This window comes from Sinocyclocheilus anshuiensis, unplaced genomic scaffold (genome assembly GCF_001515605.1).
Source record: "Sinocyclocheilus anshuiensis isolate Anshui unplaced genomic scaffold, SAMN03320099.WGS_v1.1 scaffold330, whole genome shotgun sequence".
In the NCBI taxonomy this organism is placed as follows: Eukaryota; Metazoa; Chordata; class Actinopteri; order Cypriniformes; family Cyprinidae; genus Sinocyclocheilus; species Sinocyclocheilus anshuiensis.
In genome coordinates this window covers 1,232,585-1,253,814 of record NW_015547689.1, presented here as the reverse complement: position 1 = coordinate 1,253,814, position 21,230 = coordinate 1,232,585, and the positions used below count along the sequence as shown (strand labels likewise).

The 21,230-nt window shown below is 35.4% G+C and overlaps 1 protein-coding gene across 3 annotated transcripts; it reads right to left on the bottom strand.

Moving 5' to 3' along the window:
* Positions 1 to 548: 548 nt before the first annotated feature.
* Positions 549 to 20,264, bottom strand: LOC107703520 (ubiquitin carboxyl-terminal hydrolase 28-like). 3 transcript variants are annotated; one of them, XM_016506169.1, is made up of 26 exons: positions 20,075 to 20,264; positions 18,810 to 18,884; positions 18,428 to 18,545; positions 18,190 to 18,277; positions 15,979 to 16,141; positions 14,492 to 14,578; positions 14,135 to 14,272; positions 13,858 to 13,928; positions 13,057 to 13,133; positions 12,833 to 12,981; positions 12,222 to 12,349; positions 11,766 to 11,861; positions 11,502 to 11,657; positions 11,176 to 11,390; positions 9,802 to 9,872; positions 9,464 to 9,692; positions 7,951 to 8,241; positions 7,735 to 7,871; positions 4,524 to 4,772; positions 3,574 to 3,669; positions 3,208 to 3,386; positions 3,027 to 3,105; positions 2,390 to 2,469; positions 2,180 to 2,303; positions 1,577 to 1,772; positions 549 to 1,482 (listed from the first exon to the last, which is right to left on the bottom strand). In XM_016506169.1, exons 1-26 carry the CDS (start codon positions 20,120 to 20,122, stop codon positions 1,310 to 1,312), a joined length of 3,513 nt encoding a protein of 1,170 aa, XP_016361655.1. In that variant the 5' UTR covers positions 20,123 to 20,264; the 3' UTR covers positions 549 to 1,309. The 3 variants fall into 3 exon arrangements, with proteins under 3 accessions (XP_016361655.1, XP_016361656.1, XP_016361657.1); XM_016506170.1 differs by having other exon boundaries at positions 4,524 to 4,769; XM_016506171.1 differs by lacking the exons at positions 18,190 to 18,277; positions 18,428 to 18,545; positions 18,810 to 18,884; positions 20,075 to 20,264 and having other exon boundaries at positions 14,135 to 14,285; positions 15,979 to 16,099.
* Between the last annotated feature and the right edge of the window lie 966 nt (positions 20,265 to 21,230).

The following is a 21,230-nucleotide window of genomic DNA, read 5'->3' as shown; positions in this document are numbered from 1 at the left end:
CCATAGCGATCCCTAGAGGACGCAGTGTCTCGTTCCCTACTCAGGGAACCATGGTTACATAAGTAACCTGAGACGGTATATATATACATATATGAAGAGTTCAGATGCAGAAGCCTCTAAGTGCCATATGAAATTTTCATCTAAAATGAGCATTTTTTTATCAGGCTGCTATGTTTAGGTTCAGTTATTTTACTCTAATGGCAATGTATAGGTCATTTTCTATGTAATTAAAGTGAAAAACTTAACATAAATATAGGGGCCTGATAAAAATGCTCATTGTAGAAGAAAATTTCAGATGGCATTTAGAGGCTTTTGCATCTGAACTGTTCAATATATGTGTGTGTGTGTGATTGTATGTATGTATATATATATATATATATATATATATATAAATCTTTTCATTTGAAAAAAAAATATAAATATGTAATGGAAAATATATGAGGAATATGATGAAATATACACAACTAAAACTTCTTAATGTAAAAATATTTTTTAAATCTTTATTAACAATATTTTACAGCATTTGTAAATTTTCAAATATATTTCAAAACACACATGAAAATATATTCTTTGTCCTATCGGCTATTGCTTATGACTGCAGAGACCACAACGTGATGAAACAAGTACAAATAAGTGTCCACATAGACTTACTAATAAATGGACATACGTGTGATCTCCTACAAAAGGACCATTTATTATCAATGGACCTGCAGTAGATGTACAGTATTATTGGAAACCCTAACAGAATAATGATGAGAAGAAACAGAAAATAAGAACAGATGGGGGGAAAAATACAAAAGAAAAAAGAGAGAACTCACAGGACAGGGCGACAAAGTGAGAAATCAATTTTTTATTGAAAGGCAACAAGAGGGATAGAACAAAGGAGGGGAAAATCAGACAACCTCACTGTACAAAGAAAGAATACATAGAAGATCTTCAGCTAAGTGTAGACTGAAATAAAGTGGCTCCAGCAAATCTCTATAAAATACTACATTTTCACACTGTCTACAGTTCACGTGAAAAGAAGAACAGGGTAAAAGCTTTCACTCCGCCTTCACCACCCCCTCACAAACCTGGCTTTATAATATCTTTCCTGAGATCAAACATCTACAAAGATCGAAAGCAGCCAATCAATCTCCCTTCAAGGAATTCAGAACACAGTGAATACGTGTACTGTGGTGTGACAGAAAACGTCATTGTGCAGCAAAATGAAATCCAGCTCAGCTTGAGGCAGAGGTTAGAACACCTTGTGACTGTGCCGTGTTTTTTTTTTTTTTCAGCCTTGCCTCGGATTATGTTGCGTCCAGCCTCACTTCACAGTGACGACTGAGGTGCTGTGAATGGACTCCATGACGGCAGTCAGGCGGCTACACAGATTGTGGGGAGATTTCCTCACTTTGGGGGGCTCCTTCAGGACCACCATTTCTGCAGAACAGTCCAGGACTCTGGGCAGGAACTCACTGAGCTTTTCCTGAAGAGAATCTGATTATCCAAAAACAGACAAACATGAACAACAACATAAGCTAAGAATCTAACTGAAATGGTCTTTATATGAAATCTGGGGAAAAAAGCCCACCATCCATGTCCTGCCCCAGGTAGGAGCACCAGCAACTCCTGATCAGCTCTATGACATCCAAGTCCTCTTGGCTGACACTGTCTCTGACCATGAGGTGCATGCATGGAATAATGCACTCATTCATGATGGTCATTGCCTCTGCCACATCATTTGCATCTGGACTTTTAAAGAGTGTGGCTGCGTTCTCATTCAGCTCCTGTAGGGTGTAACGTACACAAATGTTTCATATCAGATGGGATTCAAATATATTCTACCAGTCAAGGTTTCTCATGAGCCTAAAAAATTTTGATCTAAAGGTTTATGAGGTAAGACAGATACAGATTGTGCCTATATATGAATGTCTTTACAAAACTATATATACTTGAGTTAAAAATTTTGGGATCAGTAAGATTTTTTTTTTTTTTTAAAGAAATTAATACTTTTATTTAGCAAGGACACAATAAACTTTATATTAAAACAGAAAACCTTTATTTTAAATTATAATAATATTTTACAATGTTACCGCTTTTATTTAAATTTTGTTCAAATAACTGCAGTTTTGTTGTAATTGCAGAAAGAAAAATATAATAAAATCTTACTGATAACTTATTAATGTGGACATACTTTCAAACACTTTATTCTGTAAAGTGCTATAAGTGACTGGTCCACTCCTTTCCTCTCCCCTTTCCTAAGCAGAACTGAGTTGTCCTGGTGTGCATGTGCGAGATAATTCAGAGCTTCTCTTATCCTGCAATGGAAAAGATAAATATTGTAGCCTTACAAACTCTCCAATACAATGCAAAGGCAATGTCTGTTGTCTCTGAGTCTACATACTTTCCATTCTGATACTGCTCGAGACCTGTCAACAGGTAAGCAAATACTGTCTTGAACATGCTGTAGTCATCATGCCATTGCTGGGAAGAGAGGGAAGAAAATATAGTTTGAAATGATCAAATACATGCACTACTGTTCAAAAGTTTGGGGTCGGTAAGTTTTGAATGTCTTTAAAAGAAGTCTCTTATGCTCACAGTAAAAACTGTGATATTACGAAATATTATTACAATTTAAAATAACTGTTTTATTTTTTAATATATTTTACATTTTTATTTATTCATGTGATTCAGCCAAAGCTGAATTTTCAGCAGTCATTGCTCCAGTCTTCAGTGTCACATGATGCTTCAGAAATCATTCTAATATGCTGATTTGGTACTCAAGAAACATTTATTATTATTATCCATGTTGAAAACAGTTGTGCTGCCTAATATTTTTGTGGAAACTGTGATACATTTTTTTCAGTTCAGTTCATTATAACAGCATTAATTTGAAATAGAAATCTCTTATATTTCTTATAAATGTCTTTACTGTCACTTTTGATCTTACTGAAATCTTACTGACTCTCCAAACTTTAAAACAGCAGCATATATCATACATTTAAGAAGAAGAAAAGAGTAGAAAGCCTTATGGATTTGACCAAGTACTCATCCATGTCCATGTCTTCTGGTTTAATGAGACGGATTTTAGATCTGGCCTCTCTCATGATACTGACAGCCCTACAAGGAAAAAATACCAGTTTAGATTAGTCCAATTATTCAATCTTAACCTATTCCCCGCAAAAATACTGCATTAAGTAATTGGTTTAAAGAAATGTGTACCGATCATCAAAACTCAGGTTACGATCCCCAAACTGCTCCAGTAATGTCCTCTCAATGACACGGTTAGGCGCCTGGTTTTGAAAAAGGTAGACCAGAACATGCTGGAGTCGAGGGTCCTGCTGGGGTGTGGTCTCTTCCTGGGAAAGCTCATACAATCTGGAATATTCCTCATGGAACGCCTGATGAGGAAATCCAAAAGATTTCCAAAGAAATAAACAGGGTGAGCTTGCTAAATAAAGTGCTATGTAATCTAATTTAATATCTGAGTTTATGAGAATTAACATCTGAATATATGAAATATATGAAAACTGTGAAGTTGCGCCATTTGGTGGGTTCAGTTGCATTGAGTATTTTTAAATTGTATACCTTGATGAGTCCCGCTTCAGGTCCATCTTTGTCAAAGACCTGTCTTGCCTTGGCAATTGCAAAAATGACACCCTGCATGGCTGGTGTTAGCATCATCTATTCAATTACAGATTTAAAAAATGTCAAAATTTCATGTTAATTTAACAGGGTTTCTGCAGACTTGAACAAGTTAAATTTAAGACTTTTTAAGACCTTTTTAATACCACCTTATATGAAATTTAAGACCTAAACCTGTAATGGAAATACACATTTTATTACATACATACAGTGGGTACGGAAAGTATTCAGACCCCCTTAAATTTTTCACTCTTTGTTTGAATTTGTGATCATTCTGAATGTATTTTAATAGACTGAATCATGCAGTGAAAGAGCGCACTGTAAATGCGCACGCGTACTAGACTTCACGTAATGTGTGCACTCTGTAAGTTAGGTGTTTTGAACTTTTTTTTTTTTGCGTCGTGAGAATATTGAGCAAAATAGCTCACCTGTCATGGTGTTACTTAACTATATCATGTTATGAATAAACTAAACATTTTGAATTTTTACCTCAGTGTGTTTCTTCTGAGTTTATATGTTCGGTCACGCTCATTTGTTCTGAAGTCTCGAGACAAACAGAGTGAGCCTGTATTCTGTATTCTGCTAACTTACTGCAATTCTCTCTGATGACGCAGTAACTTACCGCGGGGAAGAAAAAATCTTCGGTCTGTCCAATGATTGTAAAGTCATTAGGTCCGTCAGACTGAAGATATTTTAGCGGTAATGAGACCAAAAATAATTAAGACCCATCGAATCCGAATTTAAGACATGTTAAGGCTTTTTAAGGCCTTATATTAGGAAAACGTTATTTAAGACATTTTAAGACTTTTTAAGGACCCGCGGACACCCTGTTTAATGTATGAGTAGCCTTATTTTACAATTCATGGAACCAGAGGGATGTAGAGGTCCTTTACCTCCTCATTGTAGCCATCAGCATCAGAGCGCACCAGAATCTTGCCTACATTAGGTATCTCGACCTCAGACACCTCATTCTCAGGCTGGCTGTGTGTGGCCATGGCCTGGTTCTCCTCTGTGGACCAGGCCTCCGGCTCTGCCTGGGCATCTGGTTCTGCCTCTGGTCCTCCCTCATCACTGATGACCTGCTCCTCCACCTCAACCTCTGACTCAGATCTGTCTGTAGTGGATGACTCCACCACAGGCTGCTGAGAAACACAGAGAATGAGGGTGTTGAATGAGTGTCAATGATCTTATCCACTCACCATAGTCTATAGAGATGTTCACTCGTAGGCAAATCAGGAAGTCTAATATACCATGGGCTCCCTCAGGAAATTCTAATTGGCTTTTAAAACAGCGGAAATGTGAATCTCTGAGCGTCCTCTGACTAGATTTATAGTAGTTTGGTAGTAGTTTACAGTAAGTTGGACAAGGAAATGTATTTTATTTTTTAATTTTCATCATTAATTCCTTTTAATGCTTCAATGCATGGACTAATATGAATGTTTGAAAATAGTGTGCCTGACAGACATTGTAAATGAAACTAAAACTGAAGCCATTAAAAACATTTTCACTACTAAAAAATAAAATAAACATGAACTGAAATAAAATAAAATATAATATAAAAAATAAATAAATAAAGGTATTTTATTTCAGCAAGTTGCCAAGGCAACATTTCTCATTTTCGTTTAGTTTAAGTTCAAGTACTAAAATAACAAAAACTAAATAAACTAAAACTGAAAACTATACAGACGTAAAAAAAATTAAAACAGAAAATATAAAAATAAAATCTAATTCATAAAAAAAACTATAACAGTGATACTAAAAGTAGATTGGTCTCTCTAAGCGAGATCCCAATTTCGTCGGTCATCCGACGTGACGTCTCCGTTCCCTCCTTCAGGGAACGAGGGTTACCATATGTAACTGAGACGTTCTTGAAGGATAACATGCAATTTATCTGACCACCGTTGTTGTCCTTATGTCGAAACATAGATTTACAATTGTATTAAATAGATTCACAATTCATGTTTGTGGTACGACTACATCTATGTTGTACAAAATTCTCTTCAAGCAATGTTAACTACCTTATTTTGCTTATAAATATCTTTGAATGCAATATGAGATATTGACCACTAGAGGTCCTATCACTACCATTTATGACAAGGTCTAGCAACTAGATCATGTATGTAGTGACAGCACAGTCATAAATCAGGAGCACCAATAAAATCAAGGAGTCAAAGAGAGGAACAGCAGTAGAATAAATCCTGTGTTGTGAGTACAGAATGGACTTGGTGATTGAAACTCCATATACTGAGTCAATAATATCCCAGATTACACTCTCTAAAGACTAGACAGCAAGAACACATGGCACTTAAACAATTGCCTGTTGATTGAAGCATCAGGAAAATGTTCTCCACAATCATTTAATGACTGTGAAAAGGTAGGAATGCAGTTGATCGTGCAGGAAACACAGAGCTCAGGTTCTATTTAAAGCTCTTCTCTGACACACCGTCCCCAGCAACCCCGCATGAGACTTGAGCCAGAAAGACTGAGGAATGTTGGACGGCTCTCAGCTGTCCGATGAACCTTATCCACATATTCCTTTCCAAATCTTATCCTCTTACAAAATACCAGAGCTTTGCACAACACAACAAAACACATCACAACAGATAAAACATTAAACATTAAGCAAGTACAAGCAAACAAATTTGTAGTGATTTAACCACTAATGTAAATCCCATATTCCCATACATAGTTGCCAAAATATACACAAACATCTTTTCTATATTGAAATCCTCAAAATTAATAATTGTAATGAAAATTGTTTATAAAAAATATATATTTCTATATAGAAATTCCTAACAAATCCACTAAAATGATCATATTTTTAATGAAAAAAGAATAAAAAAGTATGTTTAAATGTATAAAAGTAAAATTAATACACTAAATTGCTTATAATAATTGAATATATATATGTATATATACAGTATAGTTATGATATACAGTTCAAATTAAAAATTAGATTAGATTTAATATAATACATGTAATTTTACTGTAATATACTGCACATTTTGGAAGCATGTTTTACGTCTAAAATATGTTTTATCAAAGTGTGTGAATAGTATGTGAATAGTATGAAGTAAAAGTATGAATTACAATTTATTTTATGGTGAAATTGCATATTAAATTTAACAAGACATGGACAATATAAATATAAATGGTTTATTAAAATATTGTTACAATTATTTGTAAAATGAAAGTTAAGTAATTTTATTAATATTTAACTTACATTTAAAGGGATAGTTCACCCAAAAATGAAAATTTGATGTTTATCTGCTTACCCCCAGGGCATCCAAGATGTAGGTGACTTTGTTTCTTCAGTAGAACACAAACAAAGATTTTTAACTCAAACCGTTGCAGTCTGTCAGTCCTATAATGTCAGTGGATGGGAACCTTTGAGAGTAAAAAAAACATTCACAAACAAAACCAAATTAAACCCTGCGGCTCGTGACGATACATTGATGTGTAAAGACACGAAACGATCGGTCTGTGCAAGAAACTGAACAGTATTTATATAGTTTTTTACCTCTGATGCACTGCAATGTCTGAACTGTCCTGAGCGCGTCCTCGACAGCCGGCACGTGACGCGTCTTCTTCTTCTTCTTCTTGCTTTACCGCGGATCGCAGACTTATAAGTGCATTACCGCCACCTATCTCTCAAATGGACCATTGACACTCCTAACTGAGATTGTAGATAGAGTGTCAATGGTGTATCGTCACGAGCCGCAGGGTTTCATTTGGTTTTGTTTGTGTATGTTTTTTTTTTACTGTCAAAGCCGTGATTCCCATTCACTTTCATTATATGACTGACAGACTGCAACGGTTTGACTTAAAAATCTTCATTTGTGTTCTACTGAAGAAACAAAGTCACCTACATCTTGGATGCCCTAGGGGTAAGCAGATAAACATCAAAATTTCATTTTTGGGTTAACTATCCCTTTAATTAAAATGTCTATCACATTATTTTTGTTAAATGCATTAGTGTTGTGTGTTTTTGTATGATGGTACTCTGTTGAAGAGCGTGACCCATATGTACTGTACGTGAAGCCTCCAGTGCTGTATATGTGACCTATTTTTTGCAAGTCTCAAATAACGCCTTAACGCTCTTACCTGACTCTGATCTGGCTTCTCTTCATCTGGCGGGCCATGTGTCTGGCTACTGGTGATACACTCCTCACCTCCCTCTCCCACATTCTCACTGGGCTCTGATGATATCGAGTTGAGAGCTGCCGAATTGGCCATGGGCTCTGGGAAGGGAAAGCACATTGAAAATATACCTGCAATAGATACATGGAAAACATCTGACATGAAGAAAAAGATTCTGACCTTCACTGTCCTGGACAGGTGCTGGTGTTGAATCTGTAGGTGGTTCTCCGGACACTTCATTTGTTTGTTCTTGGGCTGGTTCTGGGTTTGGCTCTTGCTCTGGGTTCTGTGGCTCTTCTGGGATGGGTTTCTCTGTGTGCACTTCTTCACATTGGGCCTGGCAGAACTGCTCTTCCCATTCTCTCAGCTCCTGCTGGAACCAGCGGTTATCCTCCCGAACATAACTCCTCAGGATAGACGGGAGGGAGTCCATTCCTTTCAGAGCCTGCCCTGTCTCATCATCTGTGTCTTCTGTTCAGTGACATAACATTATTGTAGCAGATGGGTAAAGCATTACAAAAAGTTGCCTGATGATAGAATAATTCTCTTTATTACGAATAAATGACTGCAGTGTTGCAATCCGCCATTTTGTCTGTCAAGCCTTAAAGCTTACTATACTGTTGGACGCAAATTCTGTAGTTAAAAGGTGTTTTTGAGCCACTTGTAATTGGAGTTTTGTTCGTTCCGCCTCTGAAATCAGCCAGTAATCTTGAAAAACGCAAGTGGAAACTTGTTGTTCTTTATGACATTGACCTTTGTTCATTTTAAATTTCCATGATGTTTTCTCTATTAAATAAAAAGATTGCATTCTCAGAAATTTGAGGATATTTGATTTATTTGCTTCATAAATCTCAATCTGTATACTAAATGCGAATGGGCTTCATCCAAGACAGTTGTTATCTTATGTGTGGATTATTTGATTTTATTAAAAAAACAGAAGCACGCTAAATGGACTCTGGTGTGAATCTCCAGTTTCAACAACTTAATAGTAATAACTAATGTGACATGCAGCCAAAGTAAACTTTATTTAAAAAAAAACACCTAAAAAATGTATATTAATGTCAATGTTTATGACATGTTGACTGTCCGACTTCTTGACACTTGTGTAGATTCCCCTTCTATTTTCACTCTTTTCCTGTCTTCTACTGTTATATTTAGTGTTTCATAACAACCTGATACAAAATGCTTTCTGTTTTTTTTTCTCCACAATGATAAACTATGATAAACTGCAGTGCATTAGAAGTAATTGATAAAAAAAAAAAGAAAGACAGAAAGTCAACTTGCACTGGCATTTTATTTGACAGACGGATAGAATACCTACCTTGAACGGCGGTGGCAGTGGTTAAAAAACACTTTTTTATCGTATGACATTTACATAATGCATTAAATGTCCACCCCTATGTCATATAAATATTCATAGTAATTTATTTTTACAGAAAATATTAGGAAAGCTAATCAAAATAAAAAGCATTAGGTAGCAAAAAGCATTAAGAGTATTTGATGTTCACATCTTGGCAGAGACTCTCATATTCCCCCAAAAACAATAAAGCATGCCAACAAAGCTATTAGCATTAATTTATAAAAAGAAATCAGAGCTAAAGCCAATGCCTTAAATCAAGTGTGTGATTTGCTTGGCTCCTTCAGCAAAATCGGAGTGCAGATGCGTAATCTGAGAAGCACAAGGGGAAAGTACCTGCTATGAGATATGGCAGCTTGTCACTGATGTACATGAGGCAGTAGGCGCTGGCGTTGGTCATGCCACCGTATGAGTCTCGAACCAGCTCCTCCCAGGTTGACTCTGTCACCATTACGTCGTTGTACTTCAGCCAGCGTTTATTAGCATGATCATAGATGTACGCCCAGTAATGGCCAGCGGAGGCCTGTCCTTCATGGACGAGCACAGCGTGCAGCCTGTAGGACACCTGGAAGCATCAAATAAGAAATCAGGGTACACTGAGGTGTCATGCAAATTTCTTGAAAGGGCTCAATCAATATAAAAGTAGCAACGAGTGTTCAGGATATAGACTTTACCTGACACAGACTGTTATCTGAGTACATGCCCTCCAGGGCCTGGCTGACCTTGTCAATGCTGGCTTTCAGCTCTGCACACAGAGAGGGAACACAGATCAATATGCTACCCCTGAGTCCAGGATCCTGATACAGTCACAAACGCATCAGGATAACTGCTTGTGAATAACGATGGCTTTTAGAACAGAAAAATTCAAATGCACATTACAGCTTGGATCCAAAACCTAGTGAGCTGTCTCGCTGCCTACTGCCTACATAGACAGCTGTCTTCTGTGGCAACAAGAACTCTGTGTGCCAAACAAATAGCACTCAGCATGCAAAGTGCACAGAAGATCTGACTCACAATTGATTTCAATACAGGCGACAACACATTATGAAAGCATAAATAAATATAGCACGTAGTTCTTAATTTTGGGTAAAATAGTTTTTTAAAGCATTTATATAATTGCTTTTCAGTACTTAATGAATTTTCAGTTAATTATTTCTTTTTTTTTTTTCAATTATCTTGAACATCTTGAATTTATATTTTCACAGATTTGATTTTGCATTTGATGAAGAACTTCTAAACTGTTTAAAAAAGTATATTCTGTAATTAACTACGGTATGTGTGCAGTAGTAGGACTTCCAGGTATTTATTGGCTACTGTTTTATGAATACTGTAAATATTTGGCCATACTACATAAAAGTTTAGTGTCCGTATGAATTTTAATGTTTTTGAAAAAAGTCCCCAAAAAGACTATATTTATTTGATCAAAAATATTGTAAAAACAGTAATTTTTTTTTTTTTTCAATTTTAAACTTGCTGTTTTCTATTTTAATATATATTGAAATGTAATTCATTCCTGTGATGGCAAAACTGAATTTTCATCAGCCATTACTCCAGTCTTCAGTGTCACTTGATCCTTCAGAAATCATTCTAATATGCTGATTTGTTGCTCAACAAACATTGATTATTCTTATTCTTATTATTATCAATGTTGAAAACAGTTGTGCTGCTTTTTGTGGAAATTGTGATTTTTTTTAGGATTCTTTGATCAATGAACAGCATTTATTTGGAATGGAAACATTTTTTTATCTTTTCTATCACTTTTTATCAATTTAATGTATCTTTGCTAATAAAAGCGTTCCTTTAAAAAAATACTTATTGACCCCAACTTTTTGAATGCTACACATTTTACATATTGCTTACTACATATGAGGCAAGTTGGCACATTCATATTTGCATCTTTTAGGACAGTCTTTGCATCTAGAGTGTGCCTATGATTCCTTAAAATGCTGTCTAAAGCTCACCAGGTTTTGAAGCAGAGTGTGTGTGCTCACTAAAAAACACTGATTCAAACTTGTAGAAAAACAACATTCACTCAGTGAAGGATCTACCGTTTACGGTGTTCTCAACTTCTGCTCTCCAGCGCTGTAAGCAGCTCCTGACGAAGTACAGCTCCTCCTCGGTCACACTGTGGGGGGCTGGTTGCAGTGGCACCTCCATGGGGGGTCTGCACTGAGTAAAAGGCTTGTGAATGGGAGTTTTCTGTGTAGCTGTCTGCGGGCAGCCCGAACCATCTGATGAGCCAGCATCATCTGGTTCTGTTTGACTACAGCAAGAAATTCAACATTTAGAGGGGGACAAACACGGAAGAGAAAAAAACGATAGGCACAATTTGTCACACAGCTGATGAATAAGAACGCAGGAAAATGGGTCTTGCCTGCTGTCACCTGAGCTGGGTTCTGTGTGTACAGAAGGGTTTGTGGGTACTGAGGCTGGAGACACATTTGTGGGTTTCGTAGTGACAAACTCCAGCACATACTGCAACATGTCTGCCAGGGGGTATTTGGTTGGGCCTGAGCCATAGTTTTTATATCTTTAAAAAAGAAAGTCATATTTTTTATATTTAAAATTGAAAAACAAGCCACCAATTTTAAAAGATTACTTGACCAGGATTTAGTCTCTGTTTGGCTTTTAAACGTACCCCTCAAGTTTCTGCTGTAGAACTGTTAACTGGTCCTTGAGTCTCTTGACATCTCCTCTCCTACCATGGGTCTGATCAACATTTTTGTGGAGATATCTGCTCACAAAAAAGTGAATTGAATTTTATGCTTTTAAGAAACAAAATTGACAAATAAATAAATAAATGAGTAAGTCAACTAATAAATTAATACATAAGTAAATATATAATTATGTAAATAAATAGATAAATAAATTACATCTTTATAAATATATTTATTTATACAAAAATATACATAAGTAATAAATAATAAATAAATAAATCTACAAACAAATAAGCAAATAAATCAATGAAAACACATATTTATCATTATAAATATATTTATCAATTAATGAATAAATCTATAAATAGACAAATAAATATACAAACAATGAAATAAAAAAAAAAATAAAAAAAATCTGTAGTAATGACATTTCTCACCTGTCCATATAGATCACTTGGGGAAACTCCAGTTTTTTGTGTATTTTTTCTGGTCGCCCTAAAGACTGATTGAACTCAAATCTGGATAGCTCAAAGGTCAACACTGGTGGTAGCTTAGAGAACCACCTCTGCAAACAATGAAAACCCACATACTTTTAATTATTTAAAAAAATATATATAAAAAGAACATTTGCATGTTTCACAATAATATCCTTATTCTTTTTCATAATAATATCTTGATATGTTTGAATCTTCCTTAGCTCAAACAGTAGAGCACGGCTCTAGCAACACTAAGGCCATGGGTTAGATTCCCAAGGCAAGAAAAAATGAATACATTGTCTACCTTGAATGCAAAGTCTATTTGGATAAAAGTGTCTGTCAAATGCATAAATGTTAAAGGGGTCATATGAAGTTGCTAAAAAGAACATTATTTTTTGAGACTTTAGTCTTTGCAACTTTACAGATCTTCTTTATGCACCAAGAGCTTGTAACACTCCAAAGAGAAAGGAAAAATTGAAATCGCATCATATGACCCCTTTAACGCAATGTAAACATCAGAATAAATGTCAGGAGTTCATATAATTGTATGATGTTAAAGTAGAAAAACTCACCTCCTGGCCAGAAGACACTGGCTGATCTGAATGAAGCGACTCAATATCTCCTTCAACCATGGCACCCTCCAAACATTCATCTAAATTATTGAAGCCATTCACTTGGAGAGGGTATTGTCCAAATTGCTCAATGTTGGACACAATCTTTCCTGCACACAATTACACAACTGTCATCAAGGACTGTGATAAACAGAATAATTACAGAAGAAATATCATTCTCTTACCTGCATGAAGTCTCTCAGCCACAAATGTGCCATAAAACAGCTGGACCATGGGGTTGTTTTGTTTATCCTCTGGGTTACTGAAAATAATAGCTGCCATGTTTTATTTTGGGGGACAAAAAAAATTTCTGGCAAGTACATTAGCAACCAAATATACCATAGGGTAATTATTCATGATTCTTTAACAAATGCTACACTCATTACCATTTATTAATTAACCCTCCACAGCAAGATGTTGCCTTGGGGTAACAAACACATTTTCTTCATGTTGCAAGCACATGATGCATATAAGATGGCAATAAAATTATTTTAAATAAACCATTAAAAAGCTTTGTCTTAGTCACACTATTTTTTAAATACATTTTAAAATCATTTTCTGTCATGATGCACCCTGTGGTGGATTTGTGCTCTGGAGATCTACCCTCAAAAAAAGGATCTTTTTGAAATGTTCCACCCATCAAAAATATGAATCACATTTCTTAGTAGGCCGAAGTAAAGTAAATTTTAAAACAGTTTATGAAGAATTGCTTCAATGTGTTTCTTGCCTTTATGAAACTGTGGAATGGATTAAGGATGCAGTGAAAAATATTGCACTTATCAAATGTTGTTATATTATATTATATTTTATATATTTATATATTTTAACTTTAATGATATAGATAATTTTTAGGGCCATATTTGTAAGAAACCTGAGTCATTTAACATTTAAACACTGCTTTCATAATCCGAAATTCTTTGAAGCATCAAAATTAATTCATGCTCACCTCATCAAAGACTATTATTATTTATAATTTATAAACTTACTTTCCATTAGCAGCCAGCTGGAATGCATCCTCTAGCCAGTCAAGCAACTTGTGTGTGAATTCACTGACATCCTAGAATAAGCAAGCTTAAAATAAACACTGTTCTCCAAGAATACAACACAGTGTCTGGTTAGAAGAAGCTCTAATGTAGATTTATAAAGTGCTGTGAATGGCAAACATTTCAAGATACCTTTTATTAGCCCGTCATTTGCAGCTGCTTCATTTTAAAATTAGCCCCCAACAGAACAGCTGTGAATCATATTACTCAAATGATGTACCTGTTGTGCTTCACTGGTTCTAAATGCATCCCTGAGAAGCTCGACTGCTGCAGAGGGGTCTACAAATCTACGGTTTGAGCCCACCATCAGAGCAAACAGGCAACGCAACTCCTGCATGAAGGCAATGTTTCTTTTCTCCTGCAACAGAAATCTTGTCAGCGCAAAGTGGAATCATTAACATATTCGTGTAGATCTACTTGTGAAGCTGAGCAATATTGGCATCAAGTATTTAAAGGAATAGTTCACCAAAAAATGAAATTTGAACACATCTAAAAATATATAAATGACATTTAATACAACACTTTAATACAACACCAAGACTAAATGACACTCATGCTCATCTGGCAGATTACTCACTGAATGACTCTTGCATTTCTCCAGCACACGCTCAGACAGGCAGTAATTGAGCACCAGTCTACGGAACACTGGCAGATGGAACAGAGACTAAACACAAGAGAATTTCGTTTTTTAGTCCAATTTGCCCTCTTCTAGCATGCATTAGGCCATATACAATTCTAGTCCCACTATTTGACCAGTTTTATTGACACAGTTGTTGCTGATTTTGTTGTCATGTTTCATAATGTCTTTTGATGTCAGGGTGCATTTTGGTTGAATTTTACCCTCGTTGTGTTTCATGTACCACGTTTTAAGCTATTTTATGAATGTTCTGTGTCTCTTGGGTAATAGATGTGATACTATCAACTATTTAAAAAGCTAACAAGAGACATAGTGTGTAATATTTGCTGGCATATAAAAATAAAGACCACCTTATGTACTGAAACACTGAACACATGCACAACAGATTTGCAATAGAAGGAAACAATCGACACAATATCTGCTCAAGTTGGTAAAAATCAACATTTTAAGCACCAAAAATGATAAAACATAATTCTACCTTACAGATGCAAAAAAGGTTTCTCAAAAAAAAAAAAAGGCTTCTCAAAAAACTGTTTGGGGTTGATAAGATTTTATATTGTTTCTGAAAGAAAACTCTTATGCTCACCAATTTACCAAAAATACAGGTAAAAACAGTATTGTGAAATACTATTACAAATCAAAATAACTTTCCTATTTTAATACATTTTACAATATGAATTATTTCTAAGATGGCAAAGCAGAATTTCGGTATCACATGACCCTTCAGAAGTCATTCTAATATGCTGATTTGGTGCTCAAGAAACATTATTATCAATGTTGAAAACAGTTGTGCTGCTTAATATTTTGGTGGGAAATTAGTATTCATGCTGGGACTGTTTTCAAATGACATCATTAATCTGCGTTATGAATTAACAAAATATTGTTTGTTACATATCTATAAGTCATAAACTCATGCCACGAGTTCATGCCTCTCTTTATCATCAAAACAATGCTCTATTTAATTACCTCAGACATCAATGAAGGCTTATATTTCAACACAGACATCTGAGAAGCCTCGCTAAATTCAGTCTGGAATGGATATAATAAAATTACAGCTCTGAGAAGCTTCTGCAGTAAGTAAAAAAAATAAAAAACAGATGCTAAACCTGATTTGATCTATTCTCTAGTCATTAGCAACACCATTTATTTAATTTACACAGTATGGCCAGATCATATAGTAACAGGTTAGAAGAGCGAGCACTTACTGCAGTCCTTTTGTTTAACGAATCTGTTCAATTATTCTATAAAATTAAAAAGTCTAGCACTCACAATTACCTTTCACAACACAATTTTCATATGCCATATGAAACTCATCCGAAAAAGTGAAGCTTACCAAAATGCACAAACAAGCATAATCATTCAATTTTACTGATAATATTGAGTATTCATCATCTCAAAGCAAAATTTGTCATTAAAACTCCACACACCTGAATGACAGCACTGAACCAGCAGGTATTTCCCACATTACGGATGCCCACAGGACAGTCCTCCTGTCGGATCCAGTCAGCAGGGCTGCAGCTCTCTCCAGACCCCTCACACCTCTTTCTTTTCATGCGGGCCGCATTCTCTTCTGCACTAACCTCAAGAGCCCTAGAATAAAAACAGGAGTAGGTAAGACAGTAAAGACCAGAGTCTGATAGTTACTGCTGCCCATGATTTCTAAATGCACACAAAACCACTGTAGCAGGGGAGAAGAGGGCAATTGTAACACTCTAAATTGATTCATTCACACTCAGGTTAGAGTGATGACACTTGCTTAGCATATGGTTAATAAAATTCTCTCTCTTTCTGCCAAAGAAAAAGGTGTTAAAATTATTTTGAGAAATAAAGATTTTTTTTTCTTTAAATAATTTTGAGAAAAGATGTTTGGGGGTGACAAAAATTATCCTGTTTTGATGCCCTTGATAACCAGGTTGTTGTTTAAAAGTTAACATGATTTTGGAGGCAACTGTAACACTAAAATTAATTGTAACAGAACATGTACTCTTAACCCTTTAAAACAAATAATTAACATTATTTCATCAAAGTATCAAGCTGAGGAATGTTTTTGACTCGGCTGATCAGTATATTTTAGTAAAGAGAATTTAACGTATTTCAGATACTTAAAACATTATTTCTTACAGTTAAAAAAAGTACTACAGAACAGCGAAAACTGTATTGGACATTACATGTATTGGACATGAATTTTACGGTAGTATACCGTTTTTGGAAGTGAAAAAGGCCTTATAATTTACAGTGAACAACCGTAAATTGACATTCCCAGAATTCCCTGCGTTACATTTCAAATTTGATGTTTTTTTGTTGTTGAACTAACTGTTTCTTCTTAGTTTTTTCTTATCAGTTTTGTATATTAGGGTTGTGTGTTACACCTAATGTTGTTAAATGAATGTTTATTGCATTATTTCAGTTTGGTGAGTGTTACCATGATGGTGTTTAGCGTTTGTGTGAATGACACTGTGCACCTTCTATATATGTTATTATTTAAAAGCTGCTTGTGATGGGCTTTGGTTCATCGTGTGACTTTCTCATCACCACCTGCATTTGGTGGTTATCAGTGTATTACAAAGGTACAAAACAGATTTAAGTACTTCAATAGGTTGGTATATTAACATTATATCAGTTAATGAAATTACGGTATTTAAATGTAAATTTAAGTTAAAACCGTAAAACCTAAAACGTTGCTACCGTATTTTTTACGGTAAAATTCTGGCAACCACAGCTGCCGGTTTTTTACCGTAAATTTTATGGAATTTTTTTTACAGTGTACCATTCAAAAGTTTGGGATTTTGGGATAAAAAAATATTTTTTATGTTTCTGAAAGAGGTCTCATTTATTTGCCATTTATTTAATCAAAAATATAGTGACAACATTAATATTCTGAAATATTATTACAATTATTTTCTACTTTAATATATTTTACAACGTGATTTATTCCTGTGATGATAAAGCTGAATGTTCAGCAGCCATTACTCCAGTCTTCAGTGCCACATGATCCTTCAGGTACTAAAGGTACTAATATCATTCAAAAAAATCTCACTGGCCCGAAATTTTGGAACGGTAATGTACTTTTGGCACATGCAAATATGTGACCCAGGACCACAAAACCAGTCTTAAGTCGCTGGGGTATATTTGTAGCAATAGCCAAAAATACATTGTACGGGTCAAAATTATTGATTTTTCTTTTATGTCAAAAATCATTAGGATATTAAGTAAAGATCATGTTCCATGAAGATATTTTGTAAATTTCCTACTGTAAATATATTAAAACTTAATTTTTGATTAGTAATATGCATTGCTAAGGACTTCATTTGGACAACTTTAAAGGCGATTTTCTCAATATTTAGATTTTTTTGCACCCTCAGATTCCAGATTTTCAAATAGTTGTATAAAATAGTTGCCAAATATTGTCCTATCCTAACAAACCATACATCAATGGAAAGCTTATTTATTCAGCTTTCAGATGATGTATAAATCTCAATTTCGAAAAATTGACCCTTATGACTGGTTTTGTGGTCCAGGGTCACATATTTCTCATGCCAAAAGCAGATGACTTGTACATTTATAGTAGTCAATGAGTTATGAAGGAAAGTGTAAAAATGTTACAGTTGCCCCCTGTCTCCCCAATACAGGTAATGAACCTGTGCAGCTCTCTCTGCTCCTCTTCAGCCTGCTGTGACTCCTGAAGACTAAGCTCAATGGCGGTCTGCAGATCATCTTTAGCAGGACCTAAGAACAAGTCCAGTTACAAAAGAAGCATGAGCATAAAATAAACATCATGACACTACAATCTGTCACACTGCTATATAAATAAATTAATCTTTAGAAAATGTGCTGACATGAAAGTCATTTGATATTAATAGCGTCATTTCAACCCACCGTTCTGTGTGTTGGAGGTGTTCCTCTCATTATTGGCTTTAGTTGGTTCTTCGGGCATGTCTTCTGGGGGCTGGGTGGTCAGTATCCCAATGGCATGGCTGATATCACCCTGACTAGCCTAGATAAATAGTTTCCTCACAATTAGTCATCACTACTGAAATACGAAAGAACATGAGTTCAGGCAGTGTGTTTTGCTGTGTTTTAGTACCACATCTAGGTTACCCATCCCTTACCACTGAACGTAAGGGAAACTTTCGCACATGGTATGATTTACATATTTACAAACATTTGTCGGGGTTATTTTCTATTAATAGCCATGTTAGTATCATTACATCTGCTGCTCGTGTTATAAACACATGGATAAGTGCTGTTGTAAACATACGTTCAGGGCACTCTGGAGAACCTGCAGATCCTGAATGCCAGTAATCTCTCTGAGCTGGTTAAGCAGCATTTGGCTCTGAAAAAGACAAGCAAACATGCTGTTTTTTAATTTCTGTGGATCAAAAATTCTAATTCTTTGCCACAGGCATATTGAGAATACTTCTGTTTGTGATAACAAGACCCTCTTAAGCAATTAACCACTCAATAACAGGATCCGTTCCAGAAAAAAAAGAGCAGATGTGAACTGATCAAAACAAGAATATGATATGAGACGCAGTTTGCGCTTGGATTTATCACCCAGCACAACCGCATTTCTGACTCAGGTGTCAAATGAGCGTAGGCTGGAGGAGTCTATAGCTGGCCTGATCAACAGTTATGAAAGCCTTGGGCTTGAAAATGTCTACATCTTGTATTAAATACAGATTTTATTTTTTTTCAAGCACAGTATGCCTAAAAATAGGCTTTAGCATGTGGCATGTAAACATTTTAAAGAAGTGTGGACTGTGGCCCAGATAATAGATGCAGGAGCTACAGAACTATATAAAGAAATTCTGACAGCAGGTGGGAATGTCAGCATGGCTGTGGAGGCAGCCAGACACCCTAGGCTGGAAGCAGAAGACATATATGGTGAGCTGGAGGCCTGTGAGCAGCACTCAGAGCTCTATTTTGGGCCTTCGACACAGATAGCGCTTGTGTTTATCATAGACGAGCTTGAGTGACACAAGCAAACACAAGAAAATTCACTAATTCCTAGATTTCATTCAGAAGACAGCAGTAAATATTTAAAACCTTAATTTAGAAAAGGAAATTGAAGAGAAAATAGTTGAAGGGAAAGATACTAATTTAAAACCCTTCAGAACAAAGTCTCAGTCTGTACAAGATTCCTAATGATAATTTGAAAACAATCCTAATGGGACCAAATAATCATCTAAAAATCAAACAAGTGCAAACTGGATATTGGATACTGGATATTTGATTATATTGAATTTTGTGTAATGCTTGTCAGAACTTTTCAATGAGAATTTTTTCAATGGATGGGTTCCAAATTAGGATAGAAATTCCAAAAGTATGTTTAAGATTTTATAAACATACTTTGTTAAATTAAACATTACACGTTTGTCAGACCAGAATCAGTTTACAACATATACTAACTGTTTAAACAAATAAAACGGTGACAGCCACTGCTGTGTGTCTATATCTCATTAACACAAACCGTGTTACCATTTTTAATTTGAATACATTTTCTTTAAAATACAACACACTCACCGAGTTTTCAGACGTTTCCCCATGTTCAAAATCCTGTTCAACTCTCATGGCAATTACTTTTTTTTATTTGTTATATTTCTCCAGATTGCTTCGCCCTGACTCCAGAGTGTGACCTACTCCACACATGCCCCCTACACACACACACGCACGCACGCACGCACGCACACACACACACAAGCGCCGCGCGGGACTAGCGCTCACTCAGGCGCGCGCTGGGAATCGTCGTGCGCGAGCTTGGTAAACAGTCAAGAAACGTCAAAAGAAACGAGTCCTGTATATGAACTGACTAACCCTGAATCTATTAATAATGATATCCTCAATTACACAGCGGTAATGTGGATAAAACTAAAATAAATGCCAATTGTGGATGCCGAAAATATAGGCAATGTAAACGATTTAATTTAGACCTCAAAAAAGGCACCATGGTAAAATAGCATTTAGTCACTGCGAATAAAATGACAAAGCCGTTTAGGCATTTTAAAAGACATCCCACATTAATTTGGTAATTGCTATTTCTAAATTAATACGGGGTTTCATTCAGAAAGTGTATAGCCTAAAGCTTTCCTTCATTTCGTTTAATTTCGTTGAAGTGACTCGCACCGTGGCAACTATAGGCTACGACATTTTTGGCGGAAAATATTGTTACTTTAGTTAGGGTGTGTAAATAAACAATAATAAATATATAATACATGACCCCTCCAGCTCTTTAGGACCAATAACAAAAAGCAGGAGTCATAGCCTAAGCTAACTGCAGTCTGACGGAATAGTCTATATGTGGCAATAGGTAGACTTTTAGAACACCTGATGAAAATATAAGAAAAACCTGCTTAAACTTGAATCATAATACCATACACTATATCACACTGTATTTACTGTTTATTTGTAAAAGATTAATTGATAAAGAATGTCATTACCACAGTATTTTAAGCACAATGGTTTTGCTAAAATATGCACTCATTTGTTTTTTTCTATATCTCATTCAGAAAAGCAGCATTCTAAATTCCAGGTCAACATATAAATAAGAAATAAACAAAATATACATTTTAGATGATTTTACTTATAAATTATTACATAATTATGATTATGTATGTTTCATAACCTATAATGCTCATATACTTTGCTTAGGGTCCATGAATTGAGCAGTCAGAGTACACAT

Bases quoted from the DNA above. Each gene is read 5' to 3' on its own strand.
- LOC107703520 (XM_016506169.1), bottom strand. From the start codon at position 20,122: ATGAGAGTTGAACAGGATTTTGAACATGGGGAAACGTCTGAAAACTCG. The intron at 12,982-13,056 runs GTAAGAGAATGA...AATTGTGTGCAG, and splicing joins GGCTGAGAGACTTCATGCAG to GAAAGATTGTGTCCAACATT. The intron at 3,387-3,573 runs GTATACAATTTA...TTTCCTCATCAG, and splicing joins CTGAAGCGGGACTCATCAAG to GCGTTCCATGAGGAATATTC.